This window comes from Meleagris gallopavo, chromosome 19, assembly GCF_905368555.1.
Source record: "Meleagris gallopavo chromosome 19, MGAL_WU_HG_1.1, whole genome shotgun sequence".
Taxonomy (NCBI): domain Eukaryota; kingdom Metazoa; phylum Chordata; class Aves; order Galliformes; family Phasianidae; genus Meleagris; species Meleagris gallopavo.
The window spans coordinates 9,164,453-9,186,019 of record NC_139422.1 but is presented as its reverse complement, the minus strand read 5'-3'; the positions used below and the strand labels follow the sequence as shown (position 1 = coordinate 9,186,019).

The window sequence follows — 21,567 nt, the reverse complement described above, 5'->3', positions numbered from 1 at the left end:
GTGCACAGGGAAAGTTTCCTTTAGGCAAGAAGCCAACACACTACATCAATTCTTATGGTGTTCCACAGGGAGAGAGGGCTTCACGTAATGGTTTTAATTTCAAGCACATATACTTCTAGGGTGCATATGAGATATGTGTCAAACTTTTGAAAAATTTCACTGTGTGTCTGCGCTGCTTTCAAATGGGTCCTTTCCTGGGGAGCTGCCACAGGTTCTTGTCTGAGGGCATGCTGGGCTGTTCCATTTCCTGGGTCAGCTGGAGGAACAGAAAAGTGAGGGTGGAGGTCTAGGGTAGTGTGCTCAGAAGACACTGAAATAACATCACTGACCTCCACGTGCAGCAGGGCTGTGCCAGCTGTAGGAACCGCATTTCTTGTTTCTCTCTCACCATACAATTACGTTAACAGCTCAGCATTTTTAGGTAGGTTTGCATTTTCTCTTATAATTGTAGATTCTTTAGAAGATCTAAATAGAAAAGTTTGGATTTCCCCCTTTTTGTCCTTTATTTGCTCTTTCATTTTCTTTGAAAGCCTCAACCCTTTTCCACAACCCACTGAACAAGTCCTACCCGCCAGTACAAGTAGCATCGCTTCCATTTTAAATACGGTCAAAGGCAAAGGAGGGCGTACGAGGACGCCTCGCTTTACAACAGAAGGCGTTCAGAGCCCAGCAGAGCTCCCGGCTGCCCCGTCCTTCCCCGCCCCGACCGGAGCCGTCCCGGCGGCTCACCGGGGATGGTTGGGGCGCACGCAGCGCTGCTGGCACCGGGAGGAGCCCGGCTCGGCTCGGCCGGAGCGGCGAGGAGCTCCCGGCGGACCCGGCCCGAGGGAAGGCAGCGGTGCGAGATGCACAGCCGGGGCGGCTCCGTGCTGAGTTCGACATCCGAGCCGCGAGCAGGCTCCTTTAGCGGTGCCGGGAAGCGGAGCGGCGGCCGAACGCAGCGCGCTACGCGCAGCCGGTGGAAGAGCTGCGGTGCGGGGCCGCCCGGGCCGGCGTTCTGCTCCCCCGCAGACATTCGGGGCGCTCCGGACGCCCACCGGCCCGTCCTGCTGCGGGGGTCGGACCCGGCGGTCCCTCGAGGTCCCTTCCGGCCCAGCAGCGCCGCGTCCCCACGCGTTTCGCAGACGCAAATCAAAGCACTTTATTGCAGCACGCCGGGCTCGCCAACGGCCCCTGAGCCCGAACCGGGGAGAGCCGCGTCTGCGTCCCGCGGCCGGGCACCGCACGGAGCGCTCAAAGGGCGCAGCCGGGAAGGCAGAGAGCCGGAACCGCCATTTCGCAGCGCCGCGCCCCAACCCCCGCTCGCTGCGCGCGCACGCGGCCGCCCCGGAAGCGCTCAGTGCGGCCGTGACGGAGCAGCGCGGCGATGGCGGCGGTGTCGGTGCTGCGGGCCCCGAGCGGCGGATTCAGCTTCGAGAATTGCGCTCGGTGAGGCGCGGGGCGGGCGGGGCGCGGGGTTCGCGCGGGCCGCGGGGCTCACACGGACCGCGGGGCAACTTGCGTTGCAGGAACTCGCTCCTGGAGGCCGAGCTCGGGCAGAAGGGGCGGCGGCTGCCCGCGGCCCGCAAGACGGGCACCACCATCGCGGGAGTCGTCTACAAGGTGAGCGGCCGAGGCGGCGGGGCGGGGCGGGGGCCGGGGGGCGCGGGGCCGGGCTGAGGCCTCGTTGTGTCCGCAGGATGGCGTGGTCCTGGGAGCCGACACGAGGGCGACCGAGGGGATGGTCGTCGCTGACAAGAACTGCTCGAAAATACACTACATCTCTTCCAACATCTAGTGAGTACCGCAGGCGGCTGTGCTGTGGCGGCGCTGGGAACGGATGGGATTTTTAGCTGTGTGCTTTGCCGGCAGCGCAGACCGAGGTGTGCTCTAAAACGTTGACTTGTGCTTATTAGAATGGGCTGCTCGTTGCTCGGCGTTTCGTTTGCTTTTTGCTTCGCGCTCTACAAGCGTTGGCTGGGTGGGATGTTGGTTTTCTCAGGTTTGCCGTGAGGGAAAGGAGCGCTGGGCTGCGTGCAGCAGTAGGGCGGCTGTGGTTCAGAAACTGCAAATGCTGCCTTGGGGCGGCAGAGGGGAAAAAACAGCAGTTATGGGCATTGAATGGGCTGGGATAACTCGGGGAGAAAACATAGGAAAGAAGCTCAAACGTGTTGAATAAAGCAGCCAGAGCTCTGGTTTGGCCATGTTGGGTTATTTGCTTCCCTTCCCCCACTCACCGTGTGCAACCTGTAATGACTTTCAGCTGTTGTGGTGCGGGCACAGCCGCAGACACTGAGATGACGACTCAGCTGATTGCTTCCAATCTGGAGCTCCATGCGCTGTCTACAGGACGACTTCCACGTGTGGTCACAGCTAATCGAATGCTAAAGCAAATGCTTTTCAGGTGACTGAATGCTTTCCTATTTATTAGCTATGCTGTTAAGGCCACCGGCCGTGACTTGTTCTTGTGGTGGGACGTCTGTGTAAGCTCCATAACAAGACTTTAGGAAAGATTTAAGAGTTGTTCTTTCCTTCGTAGTTATTTGAACCAAGATGAAGGAAACAAAGCCTGTAGTATTTCAGGGAGCCCATGCTGCAGCTGTGCAGCGTTGATTAATATTACTGGAAGTTGTGCTGTGGTTGTCTTGAGGAAAAAATATCTGCTTGTTTGGTTGATTGCAAACCGTTGTACTATGGCAATTGCAATTCCTCTCAGCAACATGATTTAAAACATGCCATTAAATTGAGGGCACGTTCTCCAAACCTTGCATTTCAGTACTGTTTTTAATACTGTTTCTCATAGAAGTAAAAAATACTATTGGTAGAGAAGAAAGAAGGAAGTGTGTGTACTTGGAGATTATTCAAGCTGTGGGAAAGTCTTCAGGAAAATAAAATAAAGCCTAAAACCAAATAAAACTCAAAAGCTACGTTGAGTAGATGAATTATTAGAGTCTATCTTAGTTGTTTGATGCTGTCTTGCTGGGCAGCTTGCCTTAAGTGTGTCATAAGACACAGTGAGCTGAAAAGTTAAAGCAGCCAAGATCTCGTGGAGGAACGAGCATGTTTTCTTCAAAGTCCCTAATTATAAACTTAACCACAGATACAGGAATTTCATGTAGTGTTATAAAATGGAATTATCTCCTGGTTAGCACAAACATAACAGCCAGTCTCCTTGCTTGTCCACTGCGTGCTCGTTCTGCTTGACAGTGAAATAATCATGTTTTAGTTAATTTCACAGATAGTAAAAGCAGTCTTTCTATTACAGAGGTGTATGTGGTGTAAGCGTGGAGAAATTCTCAAATGTGTGCATTGTGGCTTGTAAACAAACAAAAACCCCACTGCTTTATCACAGATACTCAGATTCGTGTGTAAATGTTGTTCCTAGGTATCAAGGCTACATTGGTGCTGCCTTGGTTTTAGGAGGTGTAGATGTCACTGGACCTCACCTTTACAGCATATATCCCCATGGATCAACTGACAAGTTGCCTTATGTTACCATGGGTAAGTGCTGCCTCCATTCTACTGCGGTGTAAGAGCATTAAATCTTCCTGACTTGAGCATTCTACTTGGCTGGTCAGAGGTAACCAGCATTTTAGCTTGCTTTGGGATTAAATATTTCCTTGAATACGCAGTTTTCACCCCTTGCTCAGGAGTAGTGATGATGGCTTCCTTAGAGAACCAAACCATTCTTTAATCTACATGATTGCCTTGCTTCTTCCTGTCACTCCTTTGTCTTCTTTTGAGATACTGTGTTCCTCTTCAGCTGATTTTTCAATTTCTGTGGTCCTCGTATTCCAGGGGCAGAGATTTGCTTCACAGGAGCCGGCTTGTTACTCCAGAAGTTCCCACTTGCAACTTAAAAATAATTTTGTCTGTCTTAAGTAAGCACTGTTGTGCCTCTAGTTTGATACAAGCATTGAATCCCTTCACACCTGTGCTGATCCTTTTTTGGTGTTATTTACTGCCAGCAGTTCGGGTTCTGAGAATGAAGAAAATCCAAGGCAAACAATAACAATTCTTGTGCATAAAGCTTTCACTACCAATGGTTAGAAAAAGCATGCAAACCAACTTTGTTTATTTTTTTGCTGGAGCTTTAATATATTCCTCATTACTTGAAGGGAAAGGTGTTCTCCTGAAAATGAATTCCTTTGAGATAATTTTCTTAGAATGCTAAGAACTCGGAGAAGGCTTAGAAGAAACACCCTGAGGTTCTGGTACCTGCAAGCCAGGTCTGTGCATAAGGTACTTTCTTTTATGGGAAAAGTGGAAAACAAAAACCTAAAATGCTTTAAAGCAGAACTTAGAGAAGTGTCTCACAATGTATCTCATAAAGGTTGAGGAGAATGAGGTTTTGTGTGGGGCACCAAGTGTGACCTTACACATGCCTGTGAGTGTAGTACCTGTTTGGAGAGGCTCTGGCCTCTGAACTAACTTGCCTTGCTGGAAATTAACAAAGTTGTTTTTTGACACACAGCCTTTAACAATTAAAGCTTTCCATGTCTTCGAAGTGCGAAAACTGCACAACTGCTAAACAGAATGGTGCAGTTAACTGTATGGTAATGAGAACTGTGGTTCATTTACAGAGATTTCTGCAGAGGTAGTGCTAGACCAATAGATGGTGCCATTACCTTAGGAACTGGTGCTTTATTTCCTTGGCAAAATCCATGTAGCAGTCGCATTATGTGATGCCATTGTTTAGCCTCTAATATAATTTTAAAAAGAAAAGCATAAATCTCTGGTTCTTGTAATTGCCTTATACCCAGTGTTGTAGAAAACTGTGAAACCATAACTGACTTTAAGCTGCCAACTGCTAGTAGCTAATTGCCTGAATACAGTCACACAGCTGCCATTATGTACGTGGTTACTTTTGTGCCTATGTTTTAAAAGATTTAAAATGTGCTATTTCTTAACATCCTGCCTGTTCCTCCTTCTCTCTCCAAAAAAAAAAAACCACACTGAAGTAGCAGAGTAAGCTCAATTAGGTAGGGAGCAGACTTTCATGGGATTAATTTTACTGCAGCTTTAGCTTTGGTTTGCTGTCAGCTGTGCCAGATCTGCCTGGTGATTGCATGTTCCTTCTGTGCAGGATCCCACACAAAGCCCTTCTCAGCACGATGTCCTTTACCTTTCTGCTCCTGGTACTCTGCATGTGTTTGAGTGAAAGGAGATTTGCTTATGTGTATCAGTGAAAGATGGTGCTGAGGCAGAAAATGTATCAAAGATCAGAATAGGAACTGTATTTCTATTTTATTTAGAGTATGATTTTCACCCCTCCCCCCAATATTCTAAGGGTGCTTTATTAAATTTGCATACATATCTTTGAACAGTTATTTTCTGGAAATTTTTCTGTTTTTAATGTGCTCAGATATCTTGCCTGGAATATGTTTGTGGATGGATGTGGTGATGTCCTCCCTTGCAAGGCAGATTTAAAAGATACTCAGTGCTTACTCAGGAGTGAAAACATCAAATTAAACTGTTTATGCTGACAAAGGACAAAATTGGATTTCAGCAAACGATGCAAGATTGTCTGATTGCTTGGCTTGTCTGGGAAAGCTTCTGGCCAAGACTTATAATGAAATGCATGCATAAAATTAAAGTAGTTGAAGTCTGTAGTTCAGCTTTCGGAAGCAGTAGGTATGTTCCAGTAGTCTCTGGTGGCAGAAGCAGTCCCCCGGTGCCAGCAGTGCTCCATATTCATAAATCAGCTCTTCGCGCACTGGCAGCGCTGTCCTGCCGAGCGAGCAGCAGCACTGCTGAGCCAAGGCCCCTCGGCCAGGAAGCGGGCTGAAAAATGGTCCCGATCGATGGGGCTGTGGAGATCACCGGGTTCCTACCCAGAGTGAGCGGCAAATCGAATAGCAATGAGTGCGTGTGAGTAAGTGCCCTGTCAGGGAGCCCGGCACTGATGGATGACAAGTGCTAAACGCTGCTCTCTCCAGGCTGTGCGCATCCTGTGCTGGGGCAGCAGGCAGGTCCTGGCTGAGGGAAAGGGCTGTGCTGAGCACTGAGAGCTCTCCCGGTGATGGTTCTGCCCACGGCCCGGTTCTCTGGGAGCGCTGTGCTGGCTGCAGGCCGCAGTGGGAGGAGTCAGCTGGGTGTTGTGCAGGTATCGGCAGCGACCTACTGCTGTGAATCGGATGTTGAAGTGCCTTGTGTAAGCACCAGACGAGGTTTTTTAAAGTCACTTCCAGTCAAATACAGGAGGTTTTTGAATGATTCGGTTGTGAACCTTAGTAAATGGCCAGTGTTTCTTGAAGAAGTAAAGCAAACTCTTATGGTCTCCTAAGTCTTCTTGTTTGTGCTGATTATTAGTGTGAAAAATACTCCTCTCCAAAGAAGCTTCGCGTGCCAGTTTGTGTAGTTCTTTATGGTTGTTTTTTTTAGCAGTCAATGTTTCTAGATCTTTAGATGCTAGATTAATACTTCCCAAGCATTCCTCTTCTGGAGGTGTAGCTCACAGAATGTGTATGCACAGGAAATTGCTTGGAATCAGTGCGGTGCTTCTGCTTGTGTCCCCGCAGCCAGGTGGGTCCGGGCTTCCCTGGGTGTTACAGGTGGGTGTTTGGTGTAAGTGTGCTTCAGAGCAGCTCCTGTGGCTGTCGTCAAACAGCAGATGTGATTTGGAGAAGTGTGTGTGTATTTGTGTTTCTAAAAGGGCAGTTATTACAGCTGGTGCTGGTAACAGAATTTCCATTGTGATGTTCAAGATGACAAAAATCTCTTCTTTCAGGAGATGTGGTGCTTCTGCTAGGGCTTCTTGTTTTGTTTTTTAAGAAAACGCAAAATTGTAAGTCTTATCTTTAGTGTTTGTAACCAGTAGAAGAAAAGGATTTTTAGATGTAAATGTTGACTTATAGATACCATTAATTAAGACTTTGACAGCTCTCTACAAACCTCTGTTACGGGACTGTCTGCATTTATTTAAAGTTAATGATAAATGTGATGGTTATCTCATGTACCACAGCATGAGGAGCTGCTTTCCTTTTCTTTCCCCTTCCTCCTGGAGCCTGCTGAGCTCTGTCCACTTCCTTGGTGAACTACTTTTAAAAAGGAACTGGAGGAATAACTCCAGTCTGTGCCGTTTATGGAATTGTTGGAGTATTCCATTATTGGTTAGTTTAGTAGACGCTGCAAGTCTTAAGAAATGAAGACCATTCTTTCGTAGCTCTGGCTTCAGTGTAGGACTTTGTCAGCCAATATCTGTCAGGTTTTCATTCTGGCAAAATATTTTAGGCTTCATAGTCTCACAGACGCCGTATCTGAGGGTGCCGTGGTTTCTGCTCTGGTTCCAGGGTTTCCCCTTCTGCTCAATGCAGGCCTTCGGTTGGGTGCCTAAGGAGCACGGTCTTAAAATTGAGATCTGGTCTCGGAACCCTTTTTCCCTTTTGTTAGAGATATTCCTACATTATTCTGCAAAAAGAATCATGTTTGAAGTCCCATGTTTGTTCTGGAACGCACCTCATTCTGCCCTTGTTGCAGGGATCAGTACAACCCTTTTATTTGGTGGTTTGTTCTGTGATATCAGCTGTTTTTATAAGCAGTTCATTTCTGCTATTACCTGCTTAAAAATCCTCTTTATTCCCAGCTTCAGCATTTAAAGAAAGGAGTCACGTACTGCTCCGAGGTGTGAATGAATAGTCATTGCCTGTAATACAAGTACACACTTAGAGCGTCCTACTGCTTTTAGATGTGATGTATTTGGTACTGTAAAGGTAATGATCCTCAACCACAGCAATATTCTGTAACAGGAATATCTGTCACATTCATTGGGATTACCATGTTCATTGATTTGTGTCTGTAAATCTGCTGTTTCTACCCTTTAAATTTGATCTATAATTGGGCCTCCTTAAATGGTTCAGATAAGGTAGTCTGTATTTTCTCAACAGTGTCGCTGTCAGCTTCTCCTTTTTCATTATACATTCAGCAGACTTGATAAAATCAGCAGGACACCTCATTTGAAACTGTTTAATCGCTGCCTTTTTCTTTCACTAAACCATTGAGGTGGTCAAGCGATATACACAAATCATTTTAAATAGAAAATACGGCTTTCTCTGTGACCCAGCTAAACAGATAGCAGTATGCAAAACAAGTTAAAAAGTAATAAATGCCAAAAAATCTTCTAATTGGAGTAAAAAATGGCAGGTAACTTTGTTCGCTCCCCAAAAGTGGAGCACTGAAATATGGTCAGGGCTGCAGACAGACAAGAGCTGTTCCTGAAGGTTCTGAACAAAGCAGGTTTACGGTTCCAAACAGTGTTGTTCTGCTTTTTGCATCAATTTATAGAAAGTGTGCTTATAACACTGAGTGCCACTGAGTGCTGCGGGTGCAGACGGGCTCTGCTGTGGTTCTGTACCTGCAGACTCGTGTTCTCATCTCTGCCAGTGCTGGAAGTGAAACGGCACGGAGCGATGGGAGCAGAGCTGGGCAGGAACCCCTGGGAGCGTGGTGGGCTGTGTGTGCTGGGAGCAGTGGAGGTTGGCTGGGGTGCAGCAGGTCGGTGTGCAGATAGGCTTTGCCTACGGGTGCTGCTTTTGTCAGCTTTTCCTTTAAAACCTACCTAATAAATACAGAGAACCAAACTCCTGTGTCTAGGTACAGTATATTATTGCCTCAATAAATGTCCCAATTGTGTTGCTGCAGGTTCTGGCTCACTGGCAGCTATGGCTGTTTTTGAAGATAAGTACAAACCGGACATGGAGGTAAGAAATGTTATTAAAACAAGTGTTTCTTTCTGAATAATACTCGGTGTTAAGGTTTGAAGAGGTTTGAGGCTATAAAAAAGAAGTTCAGTCTGCTTTAGCACTTCAGTGTATTGATGTCAGCTTACTGCAGAGCTGTAAAAAATTTAGGGATGAAGTGGATTTTAAGAAATGAATAATTTCTCCCATCTATGTATGGAAAAGCTCATGTGATTTTAATGTAGATGAAAACTTGAAATTGACTTCAGGAATTTAACAACCTTAGCGTAGTCAGTTTTGCTGTTTTTCCGTTGGTCATCAGTCCATCTCTTTTTATTTTTTATCTTTTTGTTTTATGCAACTCTTAATCTTAAAAAAAAAAAAACAAAAAAACAAAAAAACAAAAAAACCCACATGATTGCAAACCAACAAAGTGTTCAATTGGTAAAGGAAAGCCATTAGATTTGGGGCTGATTGGGTTTCGAACACAGAACTAGCAGCTGCTTTCTTCCTTTTCCAGTCTACCTAAGAACTGATCGGTGGGAGATTTGCAGGGTTGTGAGTTGTGTTTTTGCTGATATCGATCAAACCTGAAATGTTCAGGTTGGTTGGGCGGTTTTCCAGTAGCAGAACTGCTGAACATTCAGTAGTGAGCAGTTGTTTGGTTCTTCCCAGATGTGGCCCTGTGCTGTTTGTCTGATGTAGCTGTAGGTGCACGTGGCTACCAAAGTGCAGTAATGTGTCTGTGTTGCCTCAGTATCTTGGGTAAGATCTGAAGAGACCAGACTTCTGGCCTCCAGGATATTTATAAATGCTGTCCAAAAAATGGTAATCTTTAAATAGGCACTCAGTATCTTCTGCATGCAGCACTGCAGGAGGTGCCTGACAGAAGGAACCACCGGGTGTAGATTTCCTGCTCTTCTTTTTTTCCCTTTCTACTGCTGTGAGAATGGCACGGTCTCTTTTCCAGCCTCTTGTGTGACTGCACACTTGGCACTTGTGTGCTATTCATACTGAAAACAGGGATACAAATCCTTGGAATCAACAGCTACAGCATAATAGTCCCCTTTCAGGGACACAAATGTCAGAGAGCTGTGTGATGGAACTGAAAATCTTACCTCATTCTCAGCTAGTTCTCGAGCTTGTATTTTAAGTCATTCTTTGTGTAAGAGCAACCAAAAAAGGCACCAAAAATTGGTAAATTTCCAACTTTTTCTACTTAGAAAGGTCATCCTAATTAAATTGCCTTCACACGCAACCATAAATGGCAACAGATAGTGCTGAAACAGGCGTGTGGAAACGCAGCGTACCCATTTGTTGAAGCAGATATTTAGATCTCTGAGAGCACCTTAACCCTGCCTTTGTTTTCATCCGGTGTTCTTTGTCTGATAACAGCACAATCATCTGAACATCCACACCAGTGGAGTTGCAGGTGCTCGAGTCCAGCCCTGTTCTTCAGCACCTCTTCGTGTTGTGGCTGCCATCTTAAAATATTCACCTCTTTGTGCCAAATGTGTTTTGCCCAGTAACGTATCCAAATAGCATGGAATTCCAGTTGAAATTAAATCTGAAGTACGTTGTGTATTCTACATAAAATTTGCTGTGAAATGGTGATGATAAAGTTCAAATTCCTGGAGATTAATTCAGTACAGTGGATGGAGGAGTGGTATTTTGCTGCCGAGATCAATGCTGCTTTCTTGTGTGCTAATTGTCAGAATATCTTGCTAGGGCTACTGGAGGGGAGTGGTGTGCTGCAAGACCATCACATCACAGAAACATGATTCAAAGGCAAACTGTCCTGCACCCTCTGGTATCGACTTGCAAATTAGCATCTGGAATGTAATTAAACAAGCTTAATGAAAGTAGCAGCTGAATACTACTGGAAAAGACAATCAGCTTTTTTCCCTCTGATATATATTCTGTACTATTGAAGCTGATCACCAAACACATCGTGTGAGCACAGTTAAAAAAAATTAGCATTTATTTGAAGAATAGGAACTGTTTTTCATTCTGTTATGCTTTTGGCATGCACTGGTGTCCCATGAGAGCCGTGCCACAGCAGATAGTGCACAATATTTATAAATCCGTGACAGGCAATAATAGCAACTTGAAAAATTCTTTTGCTAGAATTTCAAGTTGAGAGCTGCCAAAAGCTGAGAGGATCAAATCTGCAGTGGCAGCTGCTGTGCCCTACAGTTAGAATCATAGACTTTGAAGATTCTCAACTTAAAGAAAAGGGGAAAAAAAAAAAAAAAAAGAAAAAAAAAGACTGCAGGCTTAGCCAATTTTTGCAGGTTTCTAGAGCCCTGGCTCTCTGCCTTTTGAAGATGAGTTGCTGAAGCTTCTACCACTGCCTGAGGCATGCTAACACCAGCAGGATGTGTTTTTTTTCCACAGACTTAGTGTGCCTTCAGATTTAAGTAGCACATGCTTTATCAGTGCCAGCTGTGATGGTCCTTTCCCTGGTTGCAATGCTGGGAGATGATCTTTACCCAACATCCTTCAGAGAAACTGCTAAGATGGATGGTGACGTACACAAGTGCCACTTCTGCAGTCTGATTTATGGAGGCATGTTTCATTATGAAGCAAGTGCTGGCCTCTAGAGGAACCATTATAGATTGCTGAAGATGTGAACACTTTCAGCCCTGAAGGCCTGTAGATGCTTCAAAAATGTAGTGCCAAGCACCTAACTACTGTGGAACAATATTAATCTGTCATGTGGGCAGCTATAGGTCTGCTTTAAAAAACATAAGCGGAAGAACAGCGCACCTAATAGAGTGGTTTGAGCTCAGATCTTTCGTTGCAGCCAATTTTTCTTTCAGGAGAGTGGCCACATGATTTTTAAACCCCAGTCAGAATTTGCAAATGCATTCATGCCTTCCGGTGCTGAACAGCAGCGAGGAGATATGGCAACCATCATGATCCAGGGGAAAACTCAGTCTGCAGTGTAAATGCTGGAATTCAGTCTTTGTCTACATTGTGGTTGTTGAATTCCTGGGGAAATTGGGGGGTGTTGTGTATTTTATCCTGGTATTTGACTTCTTTGGGAAGGAGAAGTTTTGTCTGTAGAAGAATACTTTGATGTAGTGCAGCTCTGTGGTCGCCATGGGTAAGAGTCCGTGTGGAGCAGGCTGTTTCAGCAAAACAACCAGGTCAATAACAAGAGGATCTAAAAGGAAGAGAAGGAGAAGAAGCCATAGAAAATAGTGCTATTGCAGAGCAAAGAGGTGCACCTTGATGTGATGACTTCAGGGGCACAAAAGAGGTGGGGAAAATGGACAGAAGTGGAGCCTGGTAGATATTTGTAATTGTAACTAAGACAGATTGCTGCAAAGATATGAGATTATATTTAGAGTTATTTAAGATAGTTTTTTTGTTTGTTTGTTTTTAGCATGGCATTAAAAGGTGATGAGTAAAAAACCAGAAGCTTCTGGAGGGGCAGGAAGAGATCTCTGTGGTTCAGCTGTTGCACTTGTAGTGCCCAAAAAAGTGATCATCTTCTGCAGCCTGCCCTCGTACTGGAGGTGTGCTCCTTCACCTGCTGGCCAGATTTGATCTTTCTGCCTTTGCTAACTTGTCTGGTTTTGACAAACACAGGTTGGAGTGCAGCCTTAGGAGCAGCTCAGCTGGCAGATTTGGGTAGCCCTCAGTGGGAGAGGCAGTGAGTGGTCAGAGGTAGCAGCTGTGGCTGTCAGAGTAGGTGTGCTCAGGGGAAATTGTAGGGGGAAAGAGGGCTGGAAGTCCAGTGCTTAGGCCCGGCTCTCCTTGTCCAGCTTTGTTCCTGGCATGGCTGCTGTCGTTGAGAGACGTGAGACCAGTGCAGTGTCCCCCATGACAGCTGTGATGTAAAGGATGCCTTCCTCCAGGCTCTGCACCAAAAGCCTGTGTTGTACCAAAGGGAAGGCCACAGAAATGCCACTTTCACCAGTTGACTACATATCACATTTTTATTTTAAGGAAATAAGCATCAGACATAGTACAGAATTTGATAAAAATGTGTCATTTTCTTCTGGTTTTAAACAGGTGACATACAGATCATTCTGTTATTTCCTACTGCTCCTTGGTATGGTGGCATTATTTTCATTTATTAACTACTGGCAATAACACTGAGCTATTTTTGGAAACTGTCAGAACTCTCTGATCTCCAACAATAGTTGTCTCATCAGTCTTATTTAGGCTGCATCTGTGTGATTCAAGGCTCAAGAGCAATGACAAGCTGCATATGAATGCTGTATTCATTAGTGATGGTGATCAGAATGCCTGTGTCCCACCACAGGGCTCAGGTGTGCGGGCTGCAGGCTAATCCCACCAGCTGACACCACCAGCTTTAATGACTCTGGAAGGTGACCGCTTGCTGGGAGGTTTGTTGGCTGAACTCGGGCAGCAGACAATAGGGATCAAGCCAGGCTCTGGGAGGTGAGCTGGAGAGCCTGCCTGGGATACTTGAGCCTGTATTGGTGTCAAACACGGAGATTAAGGAAATGGGGGGAAAAAAAACCTGATTCTGTGAACAAAAATAATTACTTAAATATATAGAGCACATAAATGCTGTTTATTCCATTAGCAGTGACAGTAATGGAGATGGTTAGCAGCACATCTCCACTGCCTTGTGCTGACGGAGCTCTCTGGGATGGGTTTGTTGCTGTCCATGTGTACCTGTGTTACTTTCTCCTTGGGAGACCTGGATTTCTGTGGGTGAACATCAGGGTTACTGCAGTCAGACGGACAGGAAGCAAAGGCTCTCAGTGCTGTTTTGTGCTGTTTCTTGGATTACTGTACGCTCAGTTTCTGCGTGGCGTGTCAGACGGTTGGTTCTGTTCTCACCCTCATGGCGTTGCGCCTTGCACTGATTGATTGCTGTTGGAGGACTGTTGGGTTTAAAACATTCTGTATAACTTCATAGCTGGGCAGGCTTTGAAATGGCTGAAGTCACTGGAGACGTGTTTTGAGGTGTTCCTTTTGAGTATATCAAAGTACAGTTTCTGTGCAGAAATCAGATGGGATCCATCTGGTACCAGCAGAGCGCCAGAGCATGTTCCTCTGCTTCTCCATTTACAGGCTCAACATAAACACGTCTTGCCTTGGTTTAAATGGGGCCTTGCTGCATGACCAAGGGCAGCCGTTGCTTCACCTCTGCAAAGTAATACTTAAACTTTGTGCACAATAGCATAGGTAAGCAAGTCAGACACAGGGCTCCATGCGAAGAGATCATTTCACTGCTGGGGGAGGATGCAGGACAGGCCATTATTTTTGATGCGTTTCTCAGGAGCAGGTGTTCTACCTTAAATTGCTGGGGTCTGTGCATCTCCCACAGCTGCAGAGCTGGGGCCCAGTGCCTCCAAGTGCTCTGGATGATATTCGGGTATTGCGGAGCCGTCGCACGGTGAGGATGGCCCGTATGGAAGGGAGGTGAGGGGCGCTGCTCTGTGCTGGTAGGAGGCTGTGCACGGCCTTGCTGTGCTGAGGGCGGCTTTGGTGGCTGCAGTGCAGGGCAGCGGAGCAGGGCAGCGGAGCAGCCCATGGCACAGCGTGCAGCAGCGCAGCCCGGTGGGATTTACTGCTCTGTTACTGTGGGGCAAATTTGTTTTGTGCTGAGCACCGCCTTCCTGGACATCAGGAGCTTCTCCCCAGTACAAGCGATAGATTAAATGTGTTTTCCTATTAGTTCTTACTTCAGAGTCTGGAAATAGCATTAGAAGAAATCCTGCGGCTGTGAGAAGAGCTCGTGATTTAATTCTGTTCTGCAGACGTTGTGCGCATCTCCATGTAAGGAGTGAAATATAGGAACCGGTGCTACCAAATAGTAGTTCCCAGTCATATGCGTTTTTTGCCTTGGCAGGTAATTTGGCATAAATTGTTAATGTAAATCCAGGTTAGTGGGGAAGACATTATTTTACTAAAAAAGATAAACTGCTGATTAATTCAGTATAGAACTCAATTACAAATTGAAAGTGTCTCTGCGGGATGCCAGTACCCTAAAGACAGCAGATGTTGAATTGATACTCCAGCATATTTCACACTGGTATGAAATATTAACGTGGCTTATTGTGGTGTGCTGTGCAGTGCTGGGGAGGAGGAGCTGTGACGAGTCGGTGCGTGCAGGCGGCCGTAGCGATGGAACAGGAAAAATGGAGTTACTGAGAATCGTAATGAAGGACTTTGGTTTATTTTATTAGAAAAGTTCTTACAAGAACATTTAGGAAAACAAACATTTACTGTAACACATAACTGCGTTACTCACAGCAAAGCACATCGGCTGCAGTGCAGGGCAGCCAACCCATGGCTGCGCCTTGGCGGAGGCTGCAGTGGGGCGGCCGCTTCTGGGGCAGCTTCCTGGTCTTTAACAGCTGCTCAGTAGTGCTGAATGCTCCTATGATGACATTTGAAGGCACATCTTTCCTTACAGATTCTGGTTTTCACAGTACCTCAGCCTTTCTTTGTGGCTTTCCAGAGAACCAATGAAAGATGGTGGGGAAGGAGTAGGGAGCAGCTGGAAGGACGGGCCGCTTCCAGATCGTGTTCACTATCAGAGATGAAGGAAAGCAAGCTGTTTGGATTGTCTGCTTGTACAAAACATGCTCATGAAACAAAGTTTATAATTCATCTGCTCACGAGGTGCTGCTTGGCACCTGCTTTATGGGGAAGGTTTGTGAAACCTGTGTGGCTGAAGGGACGCAGCCCGTTCCAGCTCAGAACAAATCTGTTCTCTCTCAATGGACTCTTTGGGTGTTTCCTTACAAGTGAGAAAGCAAAGTGCTTTTCTTCTCAGTTCTGTTCCCTCTTTGGAGTTAGCACAGATTTCAGCATCGCTTCCAGTTACGTATTGATCTCTACCACAATTCCTCCCTCCAGACAGACTTACACATCTCTCACATGCTGCAGCCTGCCGATTACTCTTCCAAAGTCTAATTATGCTTTTGTAGGTGCTGATGTCCTTCAAGAGGTATCGCATTCCCAGCCTCCAATTCCTACACTCCAATTCCCACCGCTTCTCTATAGATTTTTTTTTTATTTATGTGTATTTATTTTTAACTATCTCAGTCCTTCCCGAAGCTTCTGATTTCTTCCCCTTCTGGCCTGCCAGCCCAGAAGGCTCTTCTTCTAAGTAGGATGAGTGACAGAATGTGAACAAATTTCATTCTGCTGTAAAAGTCAGTTTTTATAATGGCTTTTCTTGCACCCTATGATACTCCCTGTGTACTGATATTTCAAATTCTTGATGAGGCTTAGTGCTGGAGAGTGGCACGGCCTATTGGATACCCAGAGGATACTGGTGACCTGCAGAAGGCACTCATTTGTTTTTGGTAAGAATTAAAAAAAAAAAAAAAAAAAAAAAAAAAAAAAAAAAAAATGCTTTCTACAGTTTTAAATCTGGAAAAGATGTCTTGTTTGACTTGTGAAGTTACAGAGGTGCTGCTGGTGAAGCAGTGCAGCCGTTCCCTTCACTGCTGTAGGCAGTGATTAACTTGTGTCAGAGCTGCTGGCACAGGCTGCAGTAACGTGAGGTAGAAATATCCACATCTGCTGTAGAAAAGTCTGTGCCAGTAGTACTTGAAATCTGGAAATTGCTTAAGTGAGAGGAGAAACTTGATTCAAGTCATATACAAGAGTAATGTGTAAAAGTTCCTTATTGGTGCTGTTTGGGACTTGTGCCGTGGCAGCAGTGGAGAGGTAATCCATCAGTTCTGAGCGTCTACAAAATGCAACTCTCCAGATAACAGGTTTAAAGTAAAGATTTAATACAGCCTCTATCTACTATGATGCTGCAGTGACAGTTTAAAACTCATTCTCTAAATCTCAGCAGACTTTATAGCTAGCAGTGGGCCCATATAAAGCTTAATGACATTACAACACATAAATCATCTTTTAAAGATGCTACCAGTAGCTCCAATATTAAATGCAGACAATTGTCTGTGTTATAAATAATTTATCAAACACCGTTTCAGATTGGCCTTCCACGCTGAGTTATTTATTCTAGCCTTTTCTGTGCTATTCCTAAGACACGCTTTGAAAGATCCATTACTGGTCAGTTTAATGAACCTGGGGTCTGCGTTTCCCCCTCAAGTACTGCGGTGCATCTGTGGTGACCATTACACGGCTGATCTGGACCTCTTTGCGCCTTTTACAAGTGCTGCCCGTTTGTCACGGAGTGGTAAATGGAGCTGCACATTGGAGTCCTGGGACACATTGTGTGATGCAGTGATGGAGACAAACAGATAGCTCTATAAAGCGCTGCTTGTCACCGCTGACTGGTGCTGCACTACATCACTCTTGCTGTAATCTCATTTAAGAAGCAGTGTGGACCCGAGAGAATGATATTCCCAGTTAGCTTGGTCTTTGCAGCCGTAAAGTAGGAAGTGCTGCTTTTATATACTCTGAACTTTTAGGGTTTTTTAAGATTAATTATTACAGTGACTCCTTCCTGCCCCCGTCCTCAGGACTGTGTCAGCACTTCTTCCAAGAACCCCCTGTTTTCAGACTGCAAAGCAGCAGTCTTTGCTGGAACTTTGTATGCAAGATCTCTATCAAGGATTTCTTATTTTATTTTTTTCCTCTCGTGGCTATTCTGGTCATCTTTCTAAATTATGGGAAGGGGAGGAAAAGTAAACAGCTCTGTGGCAGGGTTTTCTATAATTAAAATTACTCCGGGTTCACGAGCTGGGCAGCACTCCGTCGGATCAAAAGCTGAGGTGACATTTTGGGCTGTGCAGCGCAGGGCTGCAGTGAGGGACAGCTGAGCTGTGGTGACTGCGGCTTCAGAACTATTTTGATAGCGGCAGACTGACAGCAGGTTCTAAAAAGGAGAAAAAAATGTGGTGAGATGACACTGCAAGATTTTTACGTTGTTCTAAGAAAAGATTGAATTAAAGGGGGGCGAAGCACCCACCAGCCTGCTGTGCTTTTCCTGTGCTGTGCTTTTGCTGTGGTGCTTCTCTTAGTATATACTGAGCTCATAGGATGGCATAGAATAATTTTGGCTCTGCCATCAGTTAATTTTTAAAATGAATTTACAGCCACCTCACTGCATGGAGCTGTTTGCTACGTGTGCTCGTGCTGTGCCACCAACGCCCTCTGAGCAGCTCTGCGGCCGCAGGACGGAGCTGTGCTGCACAGACTGTCCTGCAGGAGCAGTTTCTCCAGCAGGGCTGGTTGGCTGGGCTGGAAGCTCAGTCTGGTGGTGGAGGTTGGTGGTGTTTGAAGAGCAGGGCCGATAGAAATGGATGCTATTTCTGTGGTTTGCGGAGAGGCCTCACTGCTGGCCAGCACCTTAATTAAGCTGTCAGAGGAGCACTGCTGCTATTAACGTTCTTGCATAGCAGCCGGTGCAGAATGTGGGTATGTGCTGGCAGGAGTTGGTGCTGAGGCTGAGCCGGGTGCCACTGCTGGGCGCCCCGTGGCTCTGTGCCCTGACACGGCTGCTGCGTGCACGGAGCTGAGGCCTTCAGCACGAGGCGAATGGAGGAGCTGCGGGATCGCTGCTGTGCTGCTCTGTGCTGATGGCAGCTGCTGACCGGGATGTGTCAGGGCGCCTGCAGTGCAGGGCTGTGAGGGAGCTGATGGGGTAAAGCTGGGACCAGACCTCTGTGCCTGTGGGCTGCATTCAGCCTCACTGCTGCCACAGCACACATTGCCAGTGTGTCCCTTCTGTGCGCAGGAGAGAAGCTGTGCTGGGGGCAGTGAGTGTGCTGTGTTCTGGAGCTGCTGAGGGGAGTGGGGCTGCAGCACGGGATGAAGGCACAGCCAGGCCCTGAGCCCCCCTGCCCCATCCCCAGGGCTGCTGCTGGGCACCGAGCAGCTGGTGCTGTGATGTGGTGGGCTGCCTTCGTGTGGCTGCACAGCGCTTTTGTGGCAGCTGAATAGATGCCATAGGAAGGTGGTTTTGCAGCATTTCCTTGTGCTCGAGGTCATCGGTTATAGTGTAAAATTAAGGGTGTACCAGCTCTATCAGGAGACTTCAAATACTGCTGCATCTGACCTATGACTTTCAGCAAGTTGCTTTTGAAATGGAAAGCCCTCCTTGGGAGCTGTAGAGGGAGCCAGTGCAGCTGGAACAGCCTGGGCCAGGAAAGAGCTTATGGGGGGCATTAGAACTTGGCCGAGGCCTTTGGGGATGGGGCAGTGACCAGAGCTCTTCTGCAACACTGTAACTCAGTTTTGATGGTTCTGAAATACTTCTGTGTAGAAGACATTAACCTGGATGTGACTGCTTGTCTAACTGGATGTTCTGTCCTGTTTCAGACTATGTAGACAGCTTCTGAACAGTGAAAATTAAGAACGGTAACCCCCCAGCGTGCATATTTCAGCTGCTGTGTGGTTGCACTTTTGAAAGAAAGCAGCTGATACAAACCTGTTAGAATGGGAATCTTGCAGCTTTTGTGTGTGGTTCGGTCAGCACCTGCCTCTAAATTCACTGGTGTTCAGGACTGGAATTAGAGCTACTGGCTGCAGTTCAGTCTGGAGCTAGGCTGCTGCAGCGCAGTTACTGTTAAGATGAGCAGAACATATTTTGCAAACCATGCTATATTCCAAAACCATATAAATAATTTTGGTACTGTAAAAAAGGATTGAGTTGCCCCTACCTGGGGAAGGCAGTAACTGAACTAGTATGGGTCTTTACCTTGTATGCAGCTGTTACAGGGGGCACAATAGGGAACCTGTACATGTGTACAGAAGCCCTGATGATAAAAAGCATAGGTTGAGTTTCTCCATTAATTGAGACCAAAACCATGTTTCCTTGACTGACTTTACTAAATGGGATCTGTCCATTGTAAAGGGGGAAAAAAGAGGTGGGTAGTGAGCAGGAGGAAGGCAGCCCACTGCTCAGTGTGCTGTTGTTCAGCTCTGTAGTGCTTATCTCATTTACTGTTGTGAGAGCTCACAGCTTCCACTGTCACATGGACAAACATTTCTGTGAGATGCCAACACTTGTGCAATGACAGCTTTCTTAACTTGTCCAGGAAGAAGAAGCCAAACAGCTTGTGAGGGATGCCATTGCAGCTGGCATATACAATGATCTGGGCTCTGGCAGTAACATAGATATCTGTGTTATAAGCAAGAACAAGTTGGATTTTATCCGTCCGTATGATGTGGCCAACAGAAAAGGCGAAAGGTTGGTATTTCTGAAGCTGTGCATCATCCAAGGCGATGCCCAGCAGTTCTGTTTCCTGTAATGCTGGAGTTGGGCACAGTCAGTACATGCTACATCAGTGTGCTGAATTTCAGCTAATGAAGAAAACAAAATTAGTGAATGCATTTGGCAGGTGAGTAGAGGCTTAGTGGCATCTACAGGTAAGTGAAAGAAATTAATTGCCTGTCAACTCTTTACTGTGTTGAGAAACTGCCTTTGGAATTTCAGGCAGTTTGAGAGTGAAGTTTCACACCTGGGACTGAATAGAGGCTTACCCACTCCATGCTTATAGGTTCTCAGTGTAGATTTCCCATATTTATTGAAATGACATCATTCTGTGGCTTGTTAGGACAATTATTTTGGATCCTGAATATTGATAACACAAAAACCTACTGTGGAACTTGCTGGGAACCAGGGTTCCATTTAAATACTTAACATGGGCTTGTAACACTGAGAATATTCAGAGTAGAGAAGTGCTGAAGTTCTGAAGTGAACAAACTCTTAGCAGAGCTGACAGTATTACCTCTAGATGCTCAAAGGTTTTGCTGGTGAACTGCATTGCCTCATCAGTGAAATCACAGCCCCCAGGGCACTTAACATAAAAGTAAATGCTGCACATAAAGATTTTGCAGTAAGTTGTGCAACTTTTCACTACTCTTCTACTGCCAAATAGTAGAGTTCATTGAAATCCATTTTTCCTTCTTTTTAAGGCAGATGCAGTGGCCAAAGCTGTGATGTGCTGCTCCAAAAAAACCCCCGCTGTATTTCTTACTCTACAGATTCATGTGCTTCACTGTTCTGAGCAGAAGCTGCTATGGTTGATCAGCCAGGAGAGTGTGTTACACCTTCAAAGTCAGATATTGCTTCTGTTGTGCCATGCCAAGTCAGATGCAGCAACATTTCTGAAACATGGCTTGGTTGCAGGCTGCCTGTCTTTGTGTTAAATGCTGTGTTTGCACAGAAACTCGAAGTTAATACATTAGTAAAATTAATCTAGAGCTGAAAAGAAAAGAATTAAATATGCTTTTTCTTTGAGCAGGCACATACAGCATGAGTGGCCAGTCCTATAATAAAATACAGCTTATTTCTTCAATGATGCAAGTCAGAAATACTAGGTTAGCTGAGTCAGTTGTTGCCATCAGTTTAGATTTTGCAGCAACCACTGTGCCTCACTCACTTTAGACTACTGCAAGAAACTTCCATATCATGACCAGCTAATTAGTTCTGGCCTTTGAAATGAGTTTTCCTAGGCATTACCATCTCCCAGATTAACCCTCCTGCTTTCATTTACCAGGTATGGCAGATATAAGTGTGAGAGAGGAACTACTGCTGTTCTCACAGAGAACGTAGCACACCTGGAAATTGAGGTGGTGGATGAAACTGTACAAACCATGGATACTTCCTGAGCATTACCTGCAGCTGCTGTGTCACAGAGGACACACATGAGGTGTGTTTCACTTTTGGAAGCCTTCCTGCCTGCAGAAAAACATGCGACCCATACAGAATAAATAAAGAGGGGTCTGACCATTCTCTTAATCTGTTTCATGGGGTGCATTTCTTTTACTGCTTTTCTGTTCTTACCTGTTGTAAACATGGGGCTCGTGCTTCTGCTTTAATTACTGCAGGGTATTAAGAGCAGTATTGTGATGTTTACATCCATTCTTCCCTGTGCTCTGTAGATAGGGACAGACAGAGCAGATCCAGCCTCCACCTCATATAAAATTTCTACTTTTCATCAGAGAGGAAAACACAACTGAGAAGCCTTAACTGTCTTGTTACTTA

The 21,567-nt window shown here is 45.9% G+C and overlaps 1 protein-coding gene across 1 annotated transcript; it reads left to right on the top strand.

The window, feature by feature from the left end:
- The first annotated feature begins 1,271 nt into the window (after positions 1-1,271).
- PSMB7 (proteasome 20S subunit beta 7) lies at positions 1,272-21,321 on the top strand. Its single transcript, XM_085239568.1, has 8 exons — positions 1,272-1,428; positions 1,509-1,602; positions 1,679-1,776; positions 2,243-2,383; positions 3,365-3,480; positions 8,620-8,678; positions 19,616-19,767; positions 21,080-21,321. Exons 1-8 carry the CDS (start codon positions 1,367-1,369, stop codon positions 21,189-21,191), a joined length of 834 nt encoding a protein of 277 aa, XP_085095694.1. The 5' UTR covers positions 1,272-1,366; the 3' UTR covers positions 21,192-21,321.
- The last annotated feature ends 246 nt before the right edge of the window (positions 21,322-21,567 follow it).

Bases quoted from the DNA above. Each gene is read 5' to 3' on its own strand.
- PSMB7 (XM_085239568.1), top strand. From the start codon at position 1,367: ATGGCGGCGGTGTCGGTGCTGCGGGCCCCGAGCGGCGGATTCAGCTTC. The intron at 2,384-3,364 runs GTGACTGAATGC...TGTTGTTCCTAG, and splicing joins CTAAAGCAAATGCTTTTCAG to GTATCAAGGCTACATTGGTG. The intron at 3,481-8,619 runs GTAAGTGCTGCC...GTGTTGCTGCAG, and splicing joins GTTGCCTTATGTTACCATGG to GTTCTGGCTCACTGGCAGCT.